Source organism: Balaenoptera physalus (assembly GCF_965194825.1).
Source record: "Balaenoptera physalus genome assembly, chromosome: 9".
Taxonomy (NCBI): Eukaryota; Metazoa; Chordata; class Mammalia; order Artiodactyla; family Balaenopteridae; genus Balaenoptera; species Balaenoptera physalus.
In genome coordinates, this window is record NC_138888.1 from 29,947,480 (window position 1) to 29,968,160 (window position 20,681).

General features: G+C 36.5%; 1 protein-coding gene across 14 annotated transcripts in view; it reads right to left on the bottom strand.

Annotated features, from left to right (window-relative positions):
* Window positions 1-20,681, bottom strand: part of EYA4 (EYA transcriptional coactivator and phosphatase 4) — a 259,346-nt gene that overhangs the window by 106,721 nt on the left and 131,944 nt on the right. For all 14 annotated transcript variants that reach the window (XM_082474687.1, XM_082474686.1, XM_082474683.1 and 11 more), the window contains one exon: window positions 19,928-19,977. In XM_082474687.1, the coding sequence (XP_082330813.1) occupies window positions 19,928-19,977 (50 nt within the window). The remainder of the gene's footprint in view (window positions 1-19,927; window positions 19,978-20,681) is intronic.

Consider the following 20,681-nt stretch of genomic DNA (forward strand, 5'->3'; position numbering starts at 1 on the left):
ATGATGTTGGTTGATAAAGCCATGTGATAACACGATTGATAAAACTGAGTTAGCATTTAAACCATTAACTTAAACAGTTCAATTATAGTTTTAATTAATCCTTTCCCTAATAAAAAAGTGGTAACAAAGTTTTATTTTTCTTTCTAAATTCAAACACACAGTGTATCACGCATTGTTCTGAGATTTTACACCAATAGCTGTAGGCAAAATTGACTAAAGAGAACAGACAACACATCTGAAAGTTGAAAGTCAAATAAGTGAAGAAAAGTGAAATAATAAAAAATTGCATATATTTCATTTAAATTTTGACGGAAAAAAATTCCAGAATTAAAAAATATCATAGTAGCATCCTGGAAATTATATATTTGGTTATAACATCAAAACCGGTTTTATAAAACTTGTTAATAGCTTTCAACTTGAAAATGTATACAGGCTATGCAATCTAACTGATATATATTGGCATTTAGCTGAGGACAACAGAGGATTTTGAAGACCAAGGTACTCAACGTCATGATAAATCTTAGCATACTTTTAATGAAGAGAACCCAAAAAATATATATACTCATTCAAAAAGCTTTCTGCTTCACCTCACCCCCCCCCCACCATATCACCTACAATTCTCTCATCTTCACTGCTCTCCAGCTGGCCCCAATGTCCCTAAAACACAACAAACATGCTCTACCCCAGGACCTTTGTACATGCTATTCTTGCTGCCTAGAACTCTTTTCCCAGATACGGCCCACACCATCATTGCCCCTGTCTGATGCTCTCACTGAGGCTTCACGCAGTGCAAAATTATCACCCTCTGTCCCCACACAATCCCTCTCTTCTTTTCCGGCTTTGTTTTTCTACAAAGCATTTATCGTCACCTAATACACTATTCTATGTTTTATATTAATCTTGCTTATTTTTTACCTTCCTCCAGTAGAATGTAAATCCCAAAGAGAAAACTCTTGCCTGTTTTATACCCTGTTGGACCCCCACCTAAAGTAGTGCCTGGCACATTATTGGAATTCAATAAATATTTGTTGAATTAATGAACCAAGAGTATTTGCATTCCTTAGATAGGTAGTAGAATATAAAATATTGAGAACAATTTTTCAATGAGACCTGTGGAAATTAGTAACCTCACTGTGACAAATGCAAGAGAAATAAGAAAAAGGTACTAGACAGCTTTGAGTTTTTCACAACAACAGTGCTTTCTACCACCAAGATAATCATTACTTTCATTCAGAACCATTTAGGCTATAAGAAGTGTATTCCATTCTGGTTTTTATTGGAAAAAAGAGGTTGCCAAAATGATGCTGATCCATTCATTCATTCACATAGCCAGGAGATACTTTATGACACCCACTTCCACGTCCCAGCAGATGGCTAAGTCCCTTGAATACAAATAAAAGGTATGGTTCCAACCAACCCAAAGACCAGTTAGGGTGGCAGGGCGTCAGACAGTATTCTAGCACAGTATGGTAAGGCCATGGCTGTGGCGAGCATAGGAGGTGGATAGGAAAGGCGCCTCAAACACATACACTGAGAAATGATTTTCAGAAAGTGGATTCCTAAGTGAGAAAGAAAACGTAAGAGTTATTTACAAGGAGAACGAAGGGAGTGTGTTCAAACAGAAAGAACAGCACGTTTAAAGGCAGCTAAGAATGAGTGAACAAGTACAGTTAGGGGAGAGCCTGAAAATAGAATGTAATCGTAGATGTCGAATCAAGTGAACAAGGAATTAGGGTTTCTCATTTCTCCCTCTTCACATGAAGAGCAAGGGGACTATAAGTTGAATGTAAGCAAACTGCTTTGAGGTGGCCGATGAAGCAGGGACACAGGTAGACCAGAAGTCCATCCCAAAACCGAATGAAAATGCTGTTACTCATAGATTTATATTACCTGATAATTAAATGCATAGAAAATTATTAGTCTCAAGTATTTTATATTAGGAAAAGCCTTTAGCAGTCAAGCCAGTAACTGGAAGAGGATGTTGAAGAAGAAGAAGAAGAAGATCACTACAAGATGGTGGGAGCTGGAAATATAGATGATTTTTATTTTATTTAGTATGACTGAATGTATTTCCAATCTAAAGGATCTACAATGTATTATATTTGTAATATGAAAAAATCAGTTCTGAATGTTTTAGGAAAAATATTGAACTAGGAACCACTGCTTGTCAAACCCATTAAGAGTCTGTACTGTCTTTTCAGAAGGAGCTCAGTGACGGGAAAAACATAGGTCATCAATTAATACTGGTTAAATGGATGTGAATGAATTAATGGAATAAAGTTATTCATTGCTTCAGTAACTAGAGACCTTATCTGTTCTGCCTTCATTACTGAATAATATCAGAATTAGGAAATAGACAATGTGCTTTATATTTTTAAATCTAATCTATCTCTTTTTGGCAACACTCACTTTGAATTTTAAAAAGTGAACAAAGGAAGCAGCCCAAAGAAATCAAGAGTTTAAATTCCCAAGACATTTTTATTAAGAATATGTGATAGGGAACGATATCTACCTCCCAGTTCTGAAGTATTAGTTATGGAGCAGCTTCCTTTCTTTTATGAGACAGTATAAATTATGAATGTGCAAATAGAAGGTTATTATCACTGAGATTTGAAAAGATTATTTTAAGGAGATGAGTTCAATCATAACAAATAAATAGTTCTTGATATAAAGGAAAATCCTTGACGTTAAATGTAATGTTTCTTAATAAACACTTTCATCAAATTGTCGTTTTAATATGGAACTAACATTGTACACTATACTACCCTTGACTTAAACATACCAGAACAAAGTAGTATTTATTTTTCCACTTCAGTTAAAGAAGGCATTTTGGGGAAAATTGAAAGATTATTTATTTTATATCACTATATGCTCTATGAAACACTATTGTTTAGGCTAAGTCTTTAGGACTTAAAGCCTATGGAAAACATCAATAAAGCAAGGCAGTTAGCTGTTTCATAGTTTTCATTCTCTATCAGGCCAATTTCTGTTTTTCTTTATAAACAAATTACGATGGTCTGAAAGGACTTTAATTTTTTTTAACTTTTCTGCTTTCAGAATCCCAGAATCATACTTACCTTCAGGTACACTAAAAGCACACGAATTCTAATTTAGCAAAACACTTTTTTTCGCTCTTTGGCCTGCACGATACTAATACTGCCTTTTACATAAACACACGCACACAATGGAAGTAACAGAAATAATAAAAAAGGCATTTGATGCTGTTCTAAGTGCTAAATTCATTACCTAATTTCATCCTCACAGGACCTCAAGAAGGAAGGCGTTGTTATTATCCCCATGATAAAAGTGATGACGCAGAGTCATGAGAGGTTAAGAGAAGGGCTTCCCAGGTGGACTTGCAAATGCCAAGGAGCTGGGCTCCACCTCAGACTGTCTGTCTCCAGGGCCTATGCCCTTCACCACTGTACAATGCCATTTCTCAAATATTCAATAAGAATTATTTATTAGCATTATCTTCTCAATTAAAGGAAGCATCAAATAATTCACCATTCTATAAACCATGCTCCTGCCTAATTCTTACTGGTCCTTCCTCCTTGTTACCCTCTCTCTTATTTCTCTACAAACATGAGATTTTATTATATTTTCAAATGGATCCATTCTATTATTCTTTTGGGCTTAAAGTCTAGTCTTTCTGGCTTCATATGTATCTAACATAATCCTAATTATTATTGACAAGCTAATATATAAAGACCATACTTAGTGATGGCTCAGGATTTTTACACAAGGGATTAATAGGGAGCAACAGTTCCTGCTAGTCAAACCTAAACAGCAACTTCATATTGCAGTGCTCCCTGAATCACTAGACTAAACAGAGGCCAGCATACAATTCCTAATTACGGTCAAAAATTCTCACAGTGCTTCATCAAAATGAATTTGCTCAGGGAAAATTTGACTAAACTGTTCTAGTACACATTTCAACATCTGTGTTGCTAAGTAGTCTGAATTAAGCTTCTAGATACTTAATTACATTTTCACTTTGGAATGCTTTTTATAATACTGTTTTATTTTATGAATGCTACCTTTTTAGAAATCTGACAGGGAATTAAAAGGGCAGGTATTGTATTTAGAGAGCTATTTACTAAATAATGAGCAGCTAATTAAATAATAAAGATAACACAGTAAGAGCCTGCCACTCTACAACTTAACAAAGGCACCAGAGTACTTCTCCCTAATAAGGGGAAGTTTTAAGAGTTACCATTAGACATCCTTCTGTGTTATTACGCTGTCTGTGGTAGGTGTGCATTCTGGATCCACAAAACCACAATGATAGAAACAAGATGTATGTGTGTGTGTGTGTGTGCATATGCACATACACATATGTAAATCCCCCCTCCCAAGAATCCTATAAATATTTTTGAAAAAAAATATGTTTTGGCTGAAATTATCTAGACATCACTTGGAGCAGAAAGGTCAAGGAAAGTCCTCCCATACACAGTGAAGGTGGCTGGTCATAATGGGGTGGTGGGCAACTCCCCAGCTCTCCTCCCTTTTCCTCTTAGTTCACTATGGTTACTGCTCAAAGGATAGAAAAAGCAGTACATTCTCCTGTGGCACTGCTGCTGTCTGTCATTTTTTGCTGGGTCTGCTAAAATACTGTGTTTCTGGTATTAGAGAAAGTTATGTAGAAAAAGACCCTCAATCCAAGGCTCCTTATTTCTAGGAAAGCTGAGTCCTGGATTCTGCCACATTTAAAACAGGTCAAGTCATAAGTCCCCAGGGTCATCTGTGTACACATCTTGGGAAGATAACTACCTTTCATTGAGTGTTTACTATATGCCAAACATTAAACATAAAATCATCTAATTTAGTCTTCATGAAAATAAGAGAGGAAGGCACCAGATTTCTGGGGTAAAAGAGGAGAGGAAACTTAAATGTTAGTAAGTAGGATGATGACACTTGAACTCAGATCTTTTTGTGTCTAAAGTCTATGCTTATTTGATACTATTTTTTAAGAAGGGAGTGATAGAACAAAGTAGAAACACTTGAGCTGTGCCCCTCAGTTTAATTCCAAAAGCAAAACTGCCCATATGAGTCATTTCAAACTCTTTTCCTACATTCTTACAAAGAGGTTAGAATTGATTAGAATGTATGCCAAGTGAGTAAGAAAAGGTGTACAGTTTAACATAAAAGAAGCAGATGCTAACTGAAGTTGGTTGGAAACCAAATCATAATTTAGAACACCTCAAAGGTATATAGGAAAATAACACTGTTAAAAGAGAAAGTAACCAATAATACTTTGTGTGCTATATTACTATCCTTGACTTAAGTGTGATACCTTTGAACGATGTCCAAGGGCAAAAATGCGAAGTTGATTTTCATGAATTTTGCTAAATAAAGTCCTTATATTGGTGCAGACTGTTTACACAAGGGGGCTCGCATGTAATTTTCTCACTTTTATCTGGATCGACTTTGGTTAATGATGTTGTTTTGCACATAATACGTAGGTGTGTTTCATTTTTATATGAAACTTCTAAATAGAGAATATATAAGCACAAAAACCCTAGAAATAAGTAGATAAATGCACTGCTATTCTGATGTGCAGATTCAGAAACGTAAAAAACTAAGCAATGTCAGAGAATGAGGCAAGGAATCCTTATGGATATTACAAAATTTGGAAACCCATGTTGCCATTTTTTCAGATCTAACCGCCTAATTGTTCCTTCCATCTATGTTTTTCCAGTAATTATACAAAACCCCCTCTTTGTATTTTCTCTCATTTAATTTTGTTTAAACTGTGGCAGAACTTTATACACTGTCATTAAACAATTATCTTCCCATCAAAATTATTTTAAGAAACCTACTCTGGAAATCAAACGGGCATGTTGCCAATTTATCCATATAATGTGGAGGAGAAAAACAAGGCTGTGAACATTTTTAAAAGTCAGAAAACTACTTTGAAAGCCAGAAAAATAAGAAGTATTGTCATTTAATGGGAACTTTGCTTCATGTCACAGTATAAACTCCTGCCAGAATTCAATGCTATGTAACTACTTATATTTTGATTTTCAGCAGATGTAGTCAAAGTTGACAACATTCTTCTGTGAATCATTAGAAAATATTTTCACTGAAAACATATTCTTGATTTAAAACATAAGTGGTCTCATTTGATTTTTTTTTCTCAACAGCTTGTATCAACCTGTTTTTAACTCCCTAACTTTTGCCATCTTTCTACACTACACACGGACATCTTGATCTAGTGAACCAACCAGATAATGAGTAATACTGAATACCGGTTTTTCACAGGAATCCTCTACTTGAAAGAGGGGGAAAATATACCAAAGTACTTGTTTAACAAAAGTAATTTCCTTCTGTCCCTAATGCTTCATTAGGAATAATTTATATTTGCTCCAAATTAAATGAAGAATAAATTATAACATAAATACGCTTGGTCTGACACTGAAAAAAAAATTGAGCATGTATAAATTATGCCCAGAAAATCCACTAGCAAAGCAAGCTGATTCCTTTCAGATTCTGACCTGGATTTAGCATGACCTGAGCTGGCACTGCTCTAAACAGAAGCCTGAAAGACTGCAGACCTTGGAAGGCACACATTTAGCCAGAAGATAAATAACCATGTAGTGATGCTATACCTTATTCTTATTTAATTAACTTTCATCCACATGCTTTATGATTAATCTGTAAACAAATCAATCATCCCGCATCACGTACCAAATGTATCAGCTATAATAACCCTGTGCAGGTTTCTTGTTTATATACACATTTTACAAGTTAACAGTTGGGGGGCAAGATTTTACTAAATACAGTTTCAATCTGCAAATTGGCCTCTTTTCAGAGAAGTCATTCCAGGACTTTCTTTAGGAAACCGCCCTCCCACTCTACAGTATGGACAATTTACCCAAGAAAATGTCCACAGTTTCATAGAAATTTTGGACTGTGCTAAAACCAAAGTTTTCAAATAAACCTATAGCATGCATGCAAAAAGAGCAATTTTAGGAGAGAACTTTGAAATAAGAAACACATGTCAGACTCAGAAGTTTAACTCTTACTACTGACAATATCAACAGAAAAGCCCGCTGGGTAAAAGTAACATGAAAATATGAAGAAAAAAAATAGCAGTTGGATAAATCTGACTCCCTAAATAAGAAGAAATGGAAACCCGCCCTGATAGTCATTCAGTTAGTGAGAGTTCAACCAACAGATATGCAGCTTCACTTTGGAGGTGAAAATTCAATTTAATGAAAGTCTATTGCATAAAATTCCTTCCCATAAAAAAGAGGTAATATTATTTAAAAAGTAGAAAACTCAAAATATTTCAAATAAACTATTTTAAACAACCCCCTTGCCCTTCCCAAGACACATAGAATCAATTCACATGGTTTGTAAAACCAGTTTGGTTACTCTCGGGAATTGCAGGGATGGAAAACAAGCATTCCTTTGCTATTCATCTGATTCTTGACCTGAAGATAAGCCTCCGTTTTGCCTGTCTTCTCTTTTTCCCAATTTTATTTAGCAGCCACTCAACTGCTTTAATTAAAAAGGACCCTCAATGCGTGACCATAGGGGAAAGGATGTACAGAGAATGCAATGTAAAGAACGTGGGAGTATATTGCACATTCAAGTAAGATAAATTAATTCCAAAGACTTTCCAATCCCTTTTTAGAGCACTCATACATGAGAAACCAAGGAGAGGTTATCAATACTTATAAGCCAACTATTCCTAATATTCCTCAAAGATCACTAATTCCCCTTGCATGAAGAAAAACATTTCCATAAAGTAAAATTCGATTTTATAAAAATTCATATGCCCTAATACCAAGAATTTGTCAGAAGAAATTCAATAGATTGTAAATGGAATGGAAAGAGTAAAAGGCACTGAACATATAGAAATTTTGAAAATAATTCTGAAACCTTATATTGCTCTTTCCCGTTGTCAGGAAAAGACCTTGAATTCTGACTCTGGGGCTTATTGACTGTAGTACCTACAGTCAAATGATGTTATTGGGACACCGACCTTGAGTTTTTTTGCTAAGTTATTGAAGAGCTGTGTTTTGCTGTCTATACTCTCACTGGATGCCCTTGTTCCAATGTCAAGTGTCTGTGAGAGCCACAGCTGGGGTTAACTGTCAGAGGCTATAGAAGAGAAGAGAGCGCTTTTTCCAACAAAGTTGAGTGACTCATTCTGGGCTTCTGGAAGGCTGGCTTCCCTAGCATCATTTTCTAAACCTTGTATTTCTCAAATCTTTTAAAAAAAACCTCCAGGAGACACATATGAATTTTTTAAGATACATAGTGGCCTCCTCTGATTACAATCAGCCATCTATTGGGTACCTGGGGAGCGTGTGAAAACACACCAGGGAGTTAGGGGTTCTCACAGTGACGGGGCCGCTACTGAGATTTGGAAGAAGCCAGGTTCCGACGGTCCAGCAATGTGCTGGACAGTCCCGCATAGCAAAGAATCGACTCTTAAAATCCCCTTTGGAGAAACACTGCTGGGTCATCCACACAGTGGGCCATCTAGCCATGTACACACACAGCTCATTTTTCCTCTCCACCATGGTTATCAGCATTGCTTCTCTTTTTTAAATAAACAACCATACATAATGAGAAACTTAGAACAATAACTACCCCCCAAGAGCACCTCTGCAACACTATGATTAAGACTATGTAAAAATCCATGTCTGAGCTACAGCAGCCGGTTTTGTTTCGTGCTGGATGCCAGGCACGATGCTCCCCCAGCAGCTGCTGCAGGAGGGTATGTTGCTCCCTTGGCATCCTGCCAAACCACATTAGTCATCTTTTTCCCAAGCATGATACGTAACATCCCCATTAGTTGGGACTCTGGATCTCCCATCAGAAGAATAGTAGAAAATGAAAAAATGGGTAACACGGGGGGGAGGATAAATAATACAGGATTATATCATGTCATGTCATAAGACTGGGTATGTTCTTGAAAAGATGGTATTATTCTTGAGAAGCATGGACTGTCTACAAATTAATCACATGACAGAATGCAACAGACAAGCTCCTATTTAAGTCAAGCCTATAGAACAGAACAATCATTTCCTATGTGATCTTTTGTTTCAAGGAGCATTTTCACATAGTGTTACTTTAAAGCTAAAAGTGCCATGTCCCATGATAAAAGTCACCCCTAAGACAGGAAAGAGAAGAAGACACAGAGGAAGGGGAAGAAAGAGAGAAGGAGGGAGGGATGGAGAAAGAGAGATTGATTGTCACATTTTCTATCTCAAAAAGTTTGGTAAGGGCATGATGATCTGAATTAGAGTGATCATACTATTTATCAGGCAAACTGGGATTTTTTGAAAGTCAAGTGTCTCTAACCAGAGGGGACACTGGGACAGCCGGAGTTAACTGGGATTGTACTTGGGGCAAGCTGGGATGTAGAGTCACTCTCCTTACTACAGCAAACCGAGGCCTCTCTTGGATTTGCCCTTGTTTACAAATGACATTTAAGCCTTATCATCTATAATGCAGCATATCGTGGTGAGAATAGTGTAAAGGCATGAAGAACTTCTCACCAAAAAAGAAACAAAAAAGTAAAAACTGGCTGCTCATTCATTCATTCATTCATATAATAAATGTTTACTCGTTTCCTACTATGTGGCAGGTACTGTGCTAGGTACCAGAACTGGACTGAAAAAAAAATCTCTAAATGATCCAGACACTTGAGTTGCTCCTATTAGTGGAAAAAAGGAATAATTCTCCAAAATCTCAGCTATCAAGAACCTTCAAAGAACGCTCATTAGGGTTTAGTCAAATTCTCGCTGTCGCTAAGATGTACACCATTTTAAGCAATAGCACATTTAAAAGGAAATCACTTTATATAGGAATAATTCTAAAATGTGTTATGATGATAAACACAATTTAACTTTTACTTATAGAATCAAGGTGAGCAACACTAATGAGAATCAGTACACTGTATGAAGGGCTGCCCTCAGGGGTTACTAAAGCATACAGGGCTTCTAGCATTAATAGCCAAAACATCCCACATGATTAAGCATTTTGCTTTCTTACATTTATGTTTCATTATTTTCCTGTCTCTTTTTATTGTTACACTGTCACTTATCAATACCAACACTATGCGTATTTGTAATAAGAGTCGTCATTTAAATTCACCTAATATGTAGCAGGTATGTCTCTAAGTGTTTTCCCTATATTGCTTCATTTAGTCTTTAAAATAACCCCATGGGAGAATATGGTATTAATCCCATTTTTCAGGTGAGGATATGTGAGGCACAGAGAAGTAAAGTAGCTTGCAACAAGGCCAAACAGCTGGAATCTGAACTCAGGCAGTCTACCACATTTGCCTATTATGCCGTGTAAGCATGCCCACATCCACTTTATTACGGTATGAGCTCGAAAATTAGAGATATACATAAGGTAAGAGAACATACACTCCAAGACAGCATCAGAGAGAAGCAAGCATGTGATTTTGGGGGACTCGACTCTATGACACCTAGATTTGTCATCAGGCTTTTTTATTTCTCTTTAGTTCACAAATATGCCTGCATGTGTCAAGTCTGCTGGATAACTGAGTTTGCCAAGTTTGCTGAGCCTTGAAAATTAATTATAGTTACAACAAAAACATTTTACAATATAAGCTTATTTATGTTTATCTGAGGTTGGATAGTTTCCCATTAGAAATTTAGTTTTTTAGGAAAAACAGAGTTTAATTTTGGTTACATGAATTTTAAGAAAATAGAGACAGTTATCTGGCACAGTAAGCATGCCAGAAAGACATCAAGTATCAGGTGATAGAAATTCATAAACTCATGAACAAAGAATCCATTCATCCCTTGGCTTATTGAAAAGCAAATGAGAACATTGTGTAGGTTGCTAAGACAACTGAGATGTGATGATTAAATGTGAGATAATGGCAGAATCCCTGCACCTTTACGAATCAAATGTTTAGAATCTTTACTAAGCCCTCATCTATATTTACAGCTGAAACTTTAGGAGCATTACTTAAAAAAAAAGAAACAAACAAAACAGGCTTCAGGCTTTTGAGCTCTGCTGATGAGGACGCTTGAAGCCTTCTGATCAGGAGAGAGCCCTGGTCTTGGAGAATGTGTGTGGTGTGGCAAAGAGAGGTGTTCCTGGCTGTGGATCAGTCCCATCTGGTAGCAGTGATGGATGAGATGCCTGCCAGAGACTATTACCAATGAGTCAAGAACAAATATTTGCAACTGATTTATTTAAATTCCAAGTAAATATTTTCAAAATATGGGAAAGACTAGAAATAGTAGCTTTTTTTAGAATGTTGCTATTTCAAATTTGCAACTCTGGGCTCTCTCCATTTTGGCCACACTATTCTCCCCGCTGTTGCTTGAACATGCCAGGCAGGCATCCACTGAAGGGTCTGTGCATCGCTCAACCTGAAGTGAATGCACTTCCCCCAGCCTTCTTCTTGACCTACTCTCTCATTTCCTTCAAGCCTTTACTTAAATATCATCTGATTTAAAATCACAATCTACTCTCCCCAATACTCCTCATCTTCCCTTTTATCCCTAGAATTGATCACTTTCTAACATACTCCACTATTACGTATGCTCCTATTTTGTTCACTGAAGTATCTCAAGCTTTCAGACCAGTGCCTGACACATGGCTGATACCCAATAAATGGTAACTTTAAGGGCAAGAATAACTGTTCCTATAATTGAACTGCTGAAAAGAAAACTAAGCTCCTCCAGTTTGTTCTCATGTTAAGTCGGTCCAACATAAAATGGGACCCCCAATGTTTCTACTCACATTGAATAACAATTTTAATTATTACTGTGATGCAAAGTAGAGTCTTATCTTAGCTCCTCTGATCCTCTGGATAAAAATCACTAAACAAATGCTACTTTATGTGATGTGTTACTCTGACCAAATTAATTCAAAGCAGCTAACAGTCTCCGGAAAGACTGTTTTAGATCATTAACCATAAAGACTTCAGAGGAACTCAATTTAGTATAGAAGAGGCTGACCAGGAACATAGCCATTCTCTGGAATTCATCACTAATACATGTGAGGAAATCAGGAATTTTCTTATTTTGGGAGGATAATGCAGGTTGTCAGAAAGAAGAATCCAGATCCTTCCACTGCCACCATGACGATTTCAAGCCAAATCCATTATTTCACCTTCTTAAGACAAAAAAATAAATACATGATGTAGAAAATTTAGAAAATATGTTTAAACCATGAAAAAAAATGGTGTATAAGATCTTCTCCAAAAATAACCACAATTTGCTAAATGTCTCTCAGGCCTTTTAAGTAAGTCTCACTGTTGGTTTCCTTGCCTCCATGGCACCTGTGCCCTGGCTGATCTGTCATCGCAAGTACAATTTTAATAATATTATTATCTGATCAGAAATTCACTGGTGACCTCCTAATACCTGAAAGAGAGGTGGCCAAAATTTCAAGTTTGGACTACAAGTGATTGATGGCTGATTGTATTTCTTTAGGTAGGTTTGAGAGTTGGTTTCAAAAGAAAGAAAGTCCAAACCTAGATACTCATTTTGGCAAATTTACCTTCAGAAAAGTAAATCATTTAAATTGCAGCATGAAGAACATTCATCAATTATCTAACAACTGGATTAACCACAGGAAATGGAGAAAACATTTTCTATTTGGATTGGTTTTTGAGAGCAGAAAAGGAGATTGGGTTCATTGAATAGTAACTGGTCAGTTTGAGGACGGGGACAGGAAGGTCAAAAATTGGTAGAAGGGTTTACAGAAAGAGGTGAATGGAGCTCCTCTTACTTTGGAGTCCGGCTGTCACTCCACTTAATGCTCTCGCAAGAGATCTCTACTTTGCAGATCATAGTTTGTAGACACCTGACCTAAAATCGAGCTCCAAATCGCCATACTAGTGAAACAGATAACCAGTGAGTTATATATAATTAGGGAAGGAGCGAGTGATATATGCTGGATTACATAAAATGAAGGGCTTGGGGAAGGGGTGTTGGAGGAAATAGGTGGGTTGTATACTCTGGGTAGGGAAGAGGTAGAAAGCAGACGGCACCTGATGGGTAATCTGCTCAGCATCCTTTTCTTGGAATTTGTTCTCACCACTGATTCATATGCTCCTAAAGTGACTCCTGAAAGCCACTCTGATACCATTCCCTTCCATGGAAATTTGGAACTGAGATAAAGAAAAAGAGAGAGATTCTCTTATCTGGGTGTCTGAAGAGGTAAAAATTACAAAATCGGGAGCAGTGTCACATGGATATTTTCCTCCTATTGTGGGTCCTGGAGAAAAAATAAGACTGAGCAGCCAGCCAGCCGTCATAAAGAGAGATAAAGACCCTGAAGCAGCCAAGCAGTGAGGACACAGGTGGGTAAGAGATGAACAGGAAATCCAAGCCAACCACAATCTATGCGAATTTACCTATTTTCCAATCTCATCGACTATTTCTCCATATGAATCAAATGAGACTACTCACCAACCATCCATAAAAGATACCTTTCAATTTCAGTTTCTAGTCCTTTTTTCCCCCTTAACCTCACTGTGGATTCTCTTTCTCCCATTTCTTCAAATCTTACCTCTCCTTTGATACCCAGCTGTAGCCCTAAATCTTCCATGCAACTCTTCCTAACCACTCTGGCCCACCGTGTTCAGAATTCAGGCTACACTCTGGTGTATCATTCTTGACTATTCCTCAGTGAAATGAGCTCACCTGTAGAACTAGCAGGGAAGTACTCTCCTAAACAGATGCTCTCAGCTAGCTAACTGTACAGTACACAAAGATCGTATTTCACTCTTATGTCTATGTAGGTAATGGTGACAGGAAAAGGGAATGAAAATCAAGGTACCTATGTGACTGGTATATTTTTTTTTCTGGAATTTACTTTCTAGAGACCATGTTAAATTCAAAAACTATTCTGTCAATCTAGAGCTAAAGGAAGAAAATGAAATGAGACTCAATGAACATCTAACACACCAGAATAAGGGCAATAAGAGAGTGGATAACAGGTAGCCTAGGTAATCCTTGACCTCTTATGGACAGCAATTAGGCATGAATAGTATATGTCCTTATTTTTACCTCTGGCACACACTTTCACTTTTAAAGTTATTTGTTCTTGCTTCTGTGTATACTCTAAATGTCTACTAAATACTGTCTGTCTAATAACGAACAATCCCATATGGAAAGTGTATCATTTAAGAAAGGCTCGTCCCACAACCTGGCAGACTAGAAAGGCAAGGTCTATATCCAAGGAAGCCATAGGGGATTTGCTGTATTAGTTCAGAGGTGAGGTGACAAGAGCCTGAACTTTCATAGTGGCAGTGGGAAGGGGCAGGATAAAGAGATTCAAAATACAACAGAGGAAAATTAAATACAATTTGATGACCAACGGGATTTGGGAAAGGAAAGAGAGAAATAAGTCAAGGATTATTCTGAAGTTCTGAGGCAGGACAACTGAGAGAATTATCACTGGAAAGAAAAGATCCTGGGAGATGGAAATTAATCATTCTATACAAAGGGAGTTTGAGATGGCCGAGAAAAATCCCTAATAAAGTTACATTAGGACTTTGTGGTTACAAGAGAAGTTCCAGGAGAGACTGCAAGCTGGATTTGTGTATTTGGAAGTTATTCATTCACTTAACGGGTATGTATTGAGGACCTGCTTTGTGCCAGGCCCTGTGCTATATCCTAATGTTACAATGGGGAGCAAAAGAAAGCAGAGATGATTCCTCACTTTGTGGAGCTTATAGTGTAGTGCGTGAAGCAGGCATTAATCAAACGAGGCAACTGTGAAGGAGAAGGCCATGAGGCCCTGATGACGGTGGGACCAGAAGCAGCAAAGGCTGCTCTGAGGAAGAAGTACCGAGCAGAGATCTGAAGGATGAGTTGAAATTCAGCAGGTGAGCAAAGCTGGGAGGGGGAGGGTAGTGCAAGAGGGGAAGAAGCAGTCCAGCCTCTGTGGAGGGAGGAGCACGCCATCTGTAAATGCAGATCTTCTTACAGGGGAAGGCTGATTGACACTGAGGCTAGAGTAATAGGAAGTGGCCAGAGCATTCTAGACATGGTGGGCTACGTCAAGAGTTGTGAACAGAGATTATATGTGAAAAAAAAAAAAAAAATGAAATGGAAGGAAAGCAAAAATTGATCAAGAATAAAATCTCGGGATCTGAAGATAGTCAATAATGTATTACTAAGTCAAAGAAATGGTTAAATAATTCCATGGACTATACAGTTAGATTGTGTTACTGAAAGAATCGAAGTTTATTGGAACTACAGCTTGAAATTTTCAGGTTGGAGGAAATGCAACCTGGTATTAATAATTTTTGATGCTTCTTGGAGACAGAATTTTGGGCTAAATCGACCTCTGATTTGACACAGTGAAATAAAATGTGTGTTTTCACCAAGGGGCCCTCAGCTTTCACTGCTATGAAAAACAATATAGCATTTAATTTTTTGACAGGCAATTATATACAGATAAACATTTCAGGCTTCTGGAATTATTGCAATAATTATTTTGCTAGAAAATAATCATGTATAACTTAATACTTTAAATATAACACTGTCATATCATAACTATTTACATAAGATGAATTAGTTGCATTTTTTAAGCTTTTACACATAAACATTGAATAGATAAACTTCCTAAGGCTCCCTTAAATATTATGATATTAAGCTGAGATTAATTCCAATGCTTCCTTAAAAGCTGGAGATTTGTTCTGCCTTTCTCTTAATAATTGTAGTTAGTATAGACTAGGGTACCCTCACCATTACCCACAGAATCTTTTTTATTCTCCATGTGCAAAAACTATCATCTTCATCTTAGCGCATATGTACCATAAGTACTTCCTATATATGTATTTTCATATTCTCCTTTAGATCTCTTTACTGTAATCTGCTGGCAATACTGTAGCCACAGTGAGACAGAGCAATAATAGGAAAAGAACTGGTATAATTCCCAGAAGCCACTTCAGAGCTCAATTTCACCAAAAATTTTATTTCCATTTACTCCTTAATTAACAAAACAAGTATATAACAAAACTGTCTGATTTGAGTTTTATCTCCTTTCTAAGTTCTTGATCTCTTCTTGGTGAAAATGCTCTACTAGTTAGTGGCCCAAAAAGGAAAAAATAAAGAGAAACAGAAGTTTACCAGAGAAATCATTCGGGTATTATGGGGACTATTTTAACATATAGGCACTCTAAGATATTTGCCAAGAATGCAATTAAAGAATGAGATAAATTATTTCCTCACCTCATATCATAAATGAAAAGTAGAAGAGTTAAAGAAAAAAAGTGAGACTCATAGAAACTTCTAACTTCACTCCAGGAGATATCTATTATTTTAAATTAAACAAAAACCATGTATTTTCAGGGATGGCTCATGTTAGACACAAATCTACACAAATAAAGTCACCATGAATATAGAAAAAAATCAACATAAAAATGATAACTCAGATTTCGTTTTAAGATGGTCTGTCTAGTAATAGACTTAAGTTTAGGGAAAGGTAAAGCATGAGAAATATAAATTTTAGTTTTCTCATGTACCCATTTGAAGGTTAACATGGGTTTTAGGAACAAAGGCCAACAACACTACATTCTCAACATGGTTAACGACACAGAGGAAAGTTAAAAAAAAAAAAAAAAGTACATTTAAGGAATGTCAGTTTTTCCATGAAGCACATTCTATCCCTTTCCATATGACATCAAGTTCAATACAGTCTTAAGAAATTGAGAGAACACTGTCCCTAACGTCTGACTTTCAGTATATACACATAATATTATTTCTAAGAAGATATTTTACCTTCCTTATATTCTATGGGTTTGTAAATTCTCTTTTTTCTAATCTATCAGTCACATCTGTGGGCCAAGCATCTCTTTCCAAAAGAGGAATTAAGGCCAAGCAAGGCAAAGAATTTGCTGATACACATGTCACTCCAAAAATTTCCCTGGCAAAGTTTCCACGCCCAATTTAATTACTTCCCTACTGTAAAAACACTTTCCATCTGCATTTATTCTAATCTTTTCAAATCCAAAACCAACATACTATAAAGCTAGCTAAATAAATGAATGATATTAGCTTTAGGTTCCAAGTGAGGGAGCATTTTATAAGGCAGTGGGTCTCCAGCTCCCATGCATTTTGTGCTGATACCGTATTTCATTTTGAGCTCAGTTCTTTACTATAGATTTGTTTAGAATAGAATTACCTAGCCCCAGGCCTTAACTCTCTTTCTCTCTCTCCCCGGCCCCCCCCCCCACACATATACACACACACAGAGGGGAGGGAAGGAGGGAGGCATGGGGGAGAGAGAGAGAATACATGAATGTTTGTGGTTCTTAATAAGCAAAATGAATGTACCCATACATGTATATGCTAAAGTAATGCTGCCCAGTATCTATAATAAAGGCATCTTCATGTTTTTTCTGGTTGTTTATAAAAACTGAACCTCGGGGCTTCCCTGGTGGCGCAGTGGTTGAGAATCTGCCTGTCAATGCAGGGGACACGGGTTCGAGCCCTGGTCTGGGAAGATCCCACATGCCGCGGAGCAACTAGGCCCGTGAGCCACAATTACTGAGCCTGCGCGTCTGGAGCCTGTGCTCCGCAACAGGAGAGGCCGCGATGGTGAGAGGCCCGCGCATCGCGATGAAGAGTGGCCCCCACTTGCCACAACTAGAGAAAGCCCTCGCACAGAAACGAAGACCCAACACAGCCATAAATAAATAAATAAATAAAAATTGTATAACTTAAAAAAAAAAAACAAAAACAGATTTATTAAAAAATAAAAAAATAAAAAAAAATAAAAAATAAAAAAACTGAACCTCAGTACATGCATATAATAATTATTAATTTTGGCATCCCTTGATTCGTTGACTATTCAGTAAGTTATTGTATCCTTTTTGTGCAAGATGTTCTTTAGCGTATCTTTATTCTCTTCTTGGTGTTCCATCACTGCACTGACTTAATGCCATTTTGCCACTCCCAGACCTAATATCTGCGAATACATAGAGAATCCAAGAATAGCCACCTGTTTTTGTTACTGACACTATGAGGGTGTGGAGGTTGTCATTTGCCCCAGAAGTTAGGAGAAGGGACCAGACACTATCAAAATGTCTGGGCAACACTGAATCAATAAATGATTCTAAGTTTTCTTGAAGGCCTTTCCATCTCCGGTTTTTATAAACAAGGGTGCTTTATGTGTTTGCTTTTTATATCACAAAGCTTTAGAATCCTTAGAAATTGATTCGCCTAATTTTACCCATATATTGCAGATTAGTAAACTTTTAGAAGCAGCTAATCCATGGCAACCAACTAGTAGTTTCCAAGAAGTCAAGACACTTTCCAATTAGTTTCTATTATATAATAATAATATATAACAAAATATATTTAAAACAATCTTTTAAAAACAACTGTTATTTATCTTAAAAATAAAATTGCACTTTTAAGGCCATATGGGCTGGGATTTGCTAGATAAATGAGAATGATCTAATTCCAGGTTTAAATACATTGAGATCTGAATTCTCTCTTTCTTTTCTAACTTATTGATATAAATTGAAAACACTGAATCACTTTGGTGGCTTTCTGCTTGTTTAAAATTTGTTCAAGCACAACACTATCTGTCCAAAAATCCTGAGCAGCCTAAAGAGTAAAACATTTTGATATACAATATTAATAAAAAGAATATAATTATATGTTCTGTTTTCCCTACTAACCCTCAAGACCAGCTACTTGCAAAGATGATCTAATTAGTTAAACTATAAGTCATAGGTGGGTTTCTCATAGAGGTCAGCAAAATGGTCAGGAAGGAAATGTCCACAAGGAATAGAGCTTGAGTCTCCCCTCTCCACGCATCCTGGAATTCCTTTGCTTTGTAGGAAAAATTTAATGGTTCATCCATTTCCTAAAGCTCCAATAAGCTAAAACTATTTGGTTCTATTTTGATATCTAATCGTAAAAGACAAAGATCATACGTCAAAAATCCTATATCATATTATATACTTTTGATGATCCAAAAGAAAAGACCACACACAATCATTTCACTATAATATATATAGGAATTAATTATAAGAATATCATATTACATAAAACAAAGGAAGATTTACTCAAACCGTGAATGGACTGTATATAACATATACTTGCTTTCCAAAAGGAAAATATGGTGGTCATTAACATTTTACTTAGCTCTGTATTGTTTTACTTTACCAAGAGACTCACTACATACATCATAAGCTGCAGCAAGTAGGACAAAATAAACTAACAAACACCCATCTCACCGTTAAACACAAATTTCTTAATGCAAGAAGTTAAGTTATATCATTTACATCATATGAAGGATATGCGTTTACTATTGTTATGATATTTAAAATACTTTTACTTACCCATTTAAAATTTTGAAATAAAAACAGTGAAAACATATAGACCTAAAAATGTCTGTTAGGCATCTGGTCCAACCATAAACAACTAAATGGGGCTAAATTCCTGTATGTAGTGGCCTGACCACTTTAATTCATCATTTCTTCAAGCTCTATATAACCATAAAGAGAATGCCAAGTTAATTTTTATCTTTTCTCTTTGACGGCATTCTCAAAATCTAGCAATGTTTGATCAAAAAAAAAAGGTAGATTTTTGGTAAACACAGATTTAAGAGGCATTCAGTTTCTGGCAAAATTTCAAATGTGAATACGTTATAAGAAGAGATTAGAAAGAAAAATGAGGGTGAACTTAAAATAATGAATGCTAAGGGAATATATTTTCAAGTGTTCCTAGAGATGTTCCCACTATTGTTCTTTAAAGTTGACTTCAATCAGTGTCCTTTTTATTAATATTATGATTAATGGCATCCTAGCCAGTCTAATGTGTAATTTCCATACAGATAAGTTCTTCAACTCAATGTTTTAAAACACAGTTGTATCTGGAGTCTAATGTCTTATTAGTTCTCCAAAATTGCAATTTTTCTTAGTGAAGTCTTGGCCTCTATTTTACTGTACCTGGAATTCTGGGGTTCTGGAACATCTGATTCTGTGCACGTTTTCTTTACCTGTAAGAAAAGAGTACTAGTTAGTCTCATATGAAAATACAACTTCCTCATTCAGGTTCACACACTTGTTAAAGTGGCTACAGCTCTGCTCACCAAGATCTCTATAAAATACTCCCCACATTTTACAGCGGTAGCATGCTGTATTAAATAGTGTATTTCATTATTATCCTATGAACAGCTGCCAAACGCACTTCCCTAGACTCCATTAGTATGTAAAGTGTTCAGCTAAAATAGCTTGGGACTAGCTCAACTGGGAACAAAGAAACCAAAGAACCAGGTTTCCCACTTAGGAACTGGAAAGTCATACTGCTCTCAATTCACTAAGAAATGTTTTTCCAGTTGATACTGCTTCTGTCTCCTACTAAAGCGCACAATAATAAACACCAGGTTCTGGGGGCAAAGCACAGTGCTAGCTAAAACATTCATATATTAATTTTCATTTTCTCAATCCAGTGGCTGTATGTTTTATATATTTCTCAGCATATCAATTAAGTTTCGGCATTGCTCACAGACTTCTCATATATATTTAGAGTATACTTTGCAGACTGTATTTCAACTTTGTGGTTTTTAACCCACAAAAGGTAAAGAATGAAAATAACTTTTACTTTTAGGACACGCTCTCCATTTCTGGACAAAAAAGTGTGATACATCCTCTAAAATAAGGTAAAGCACACATCCATTGCCTTTCACAATTTAACTTCAAG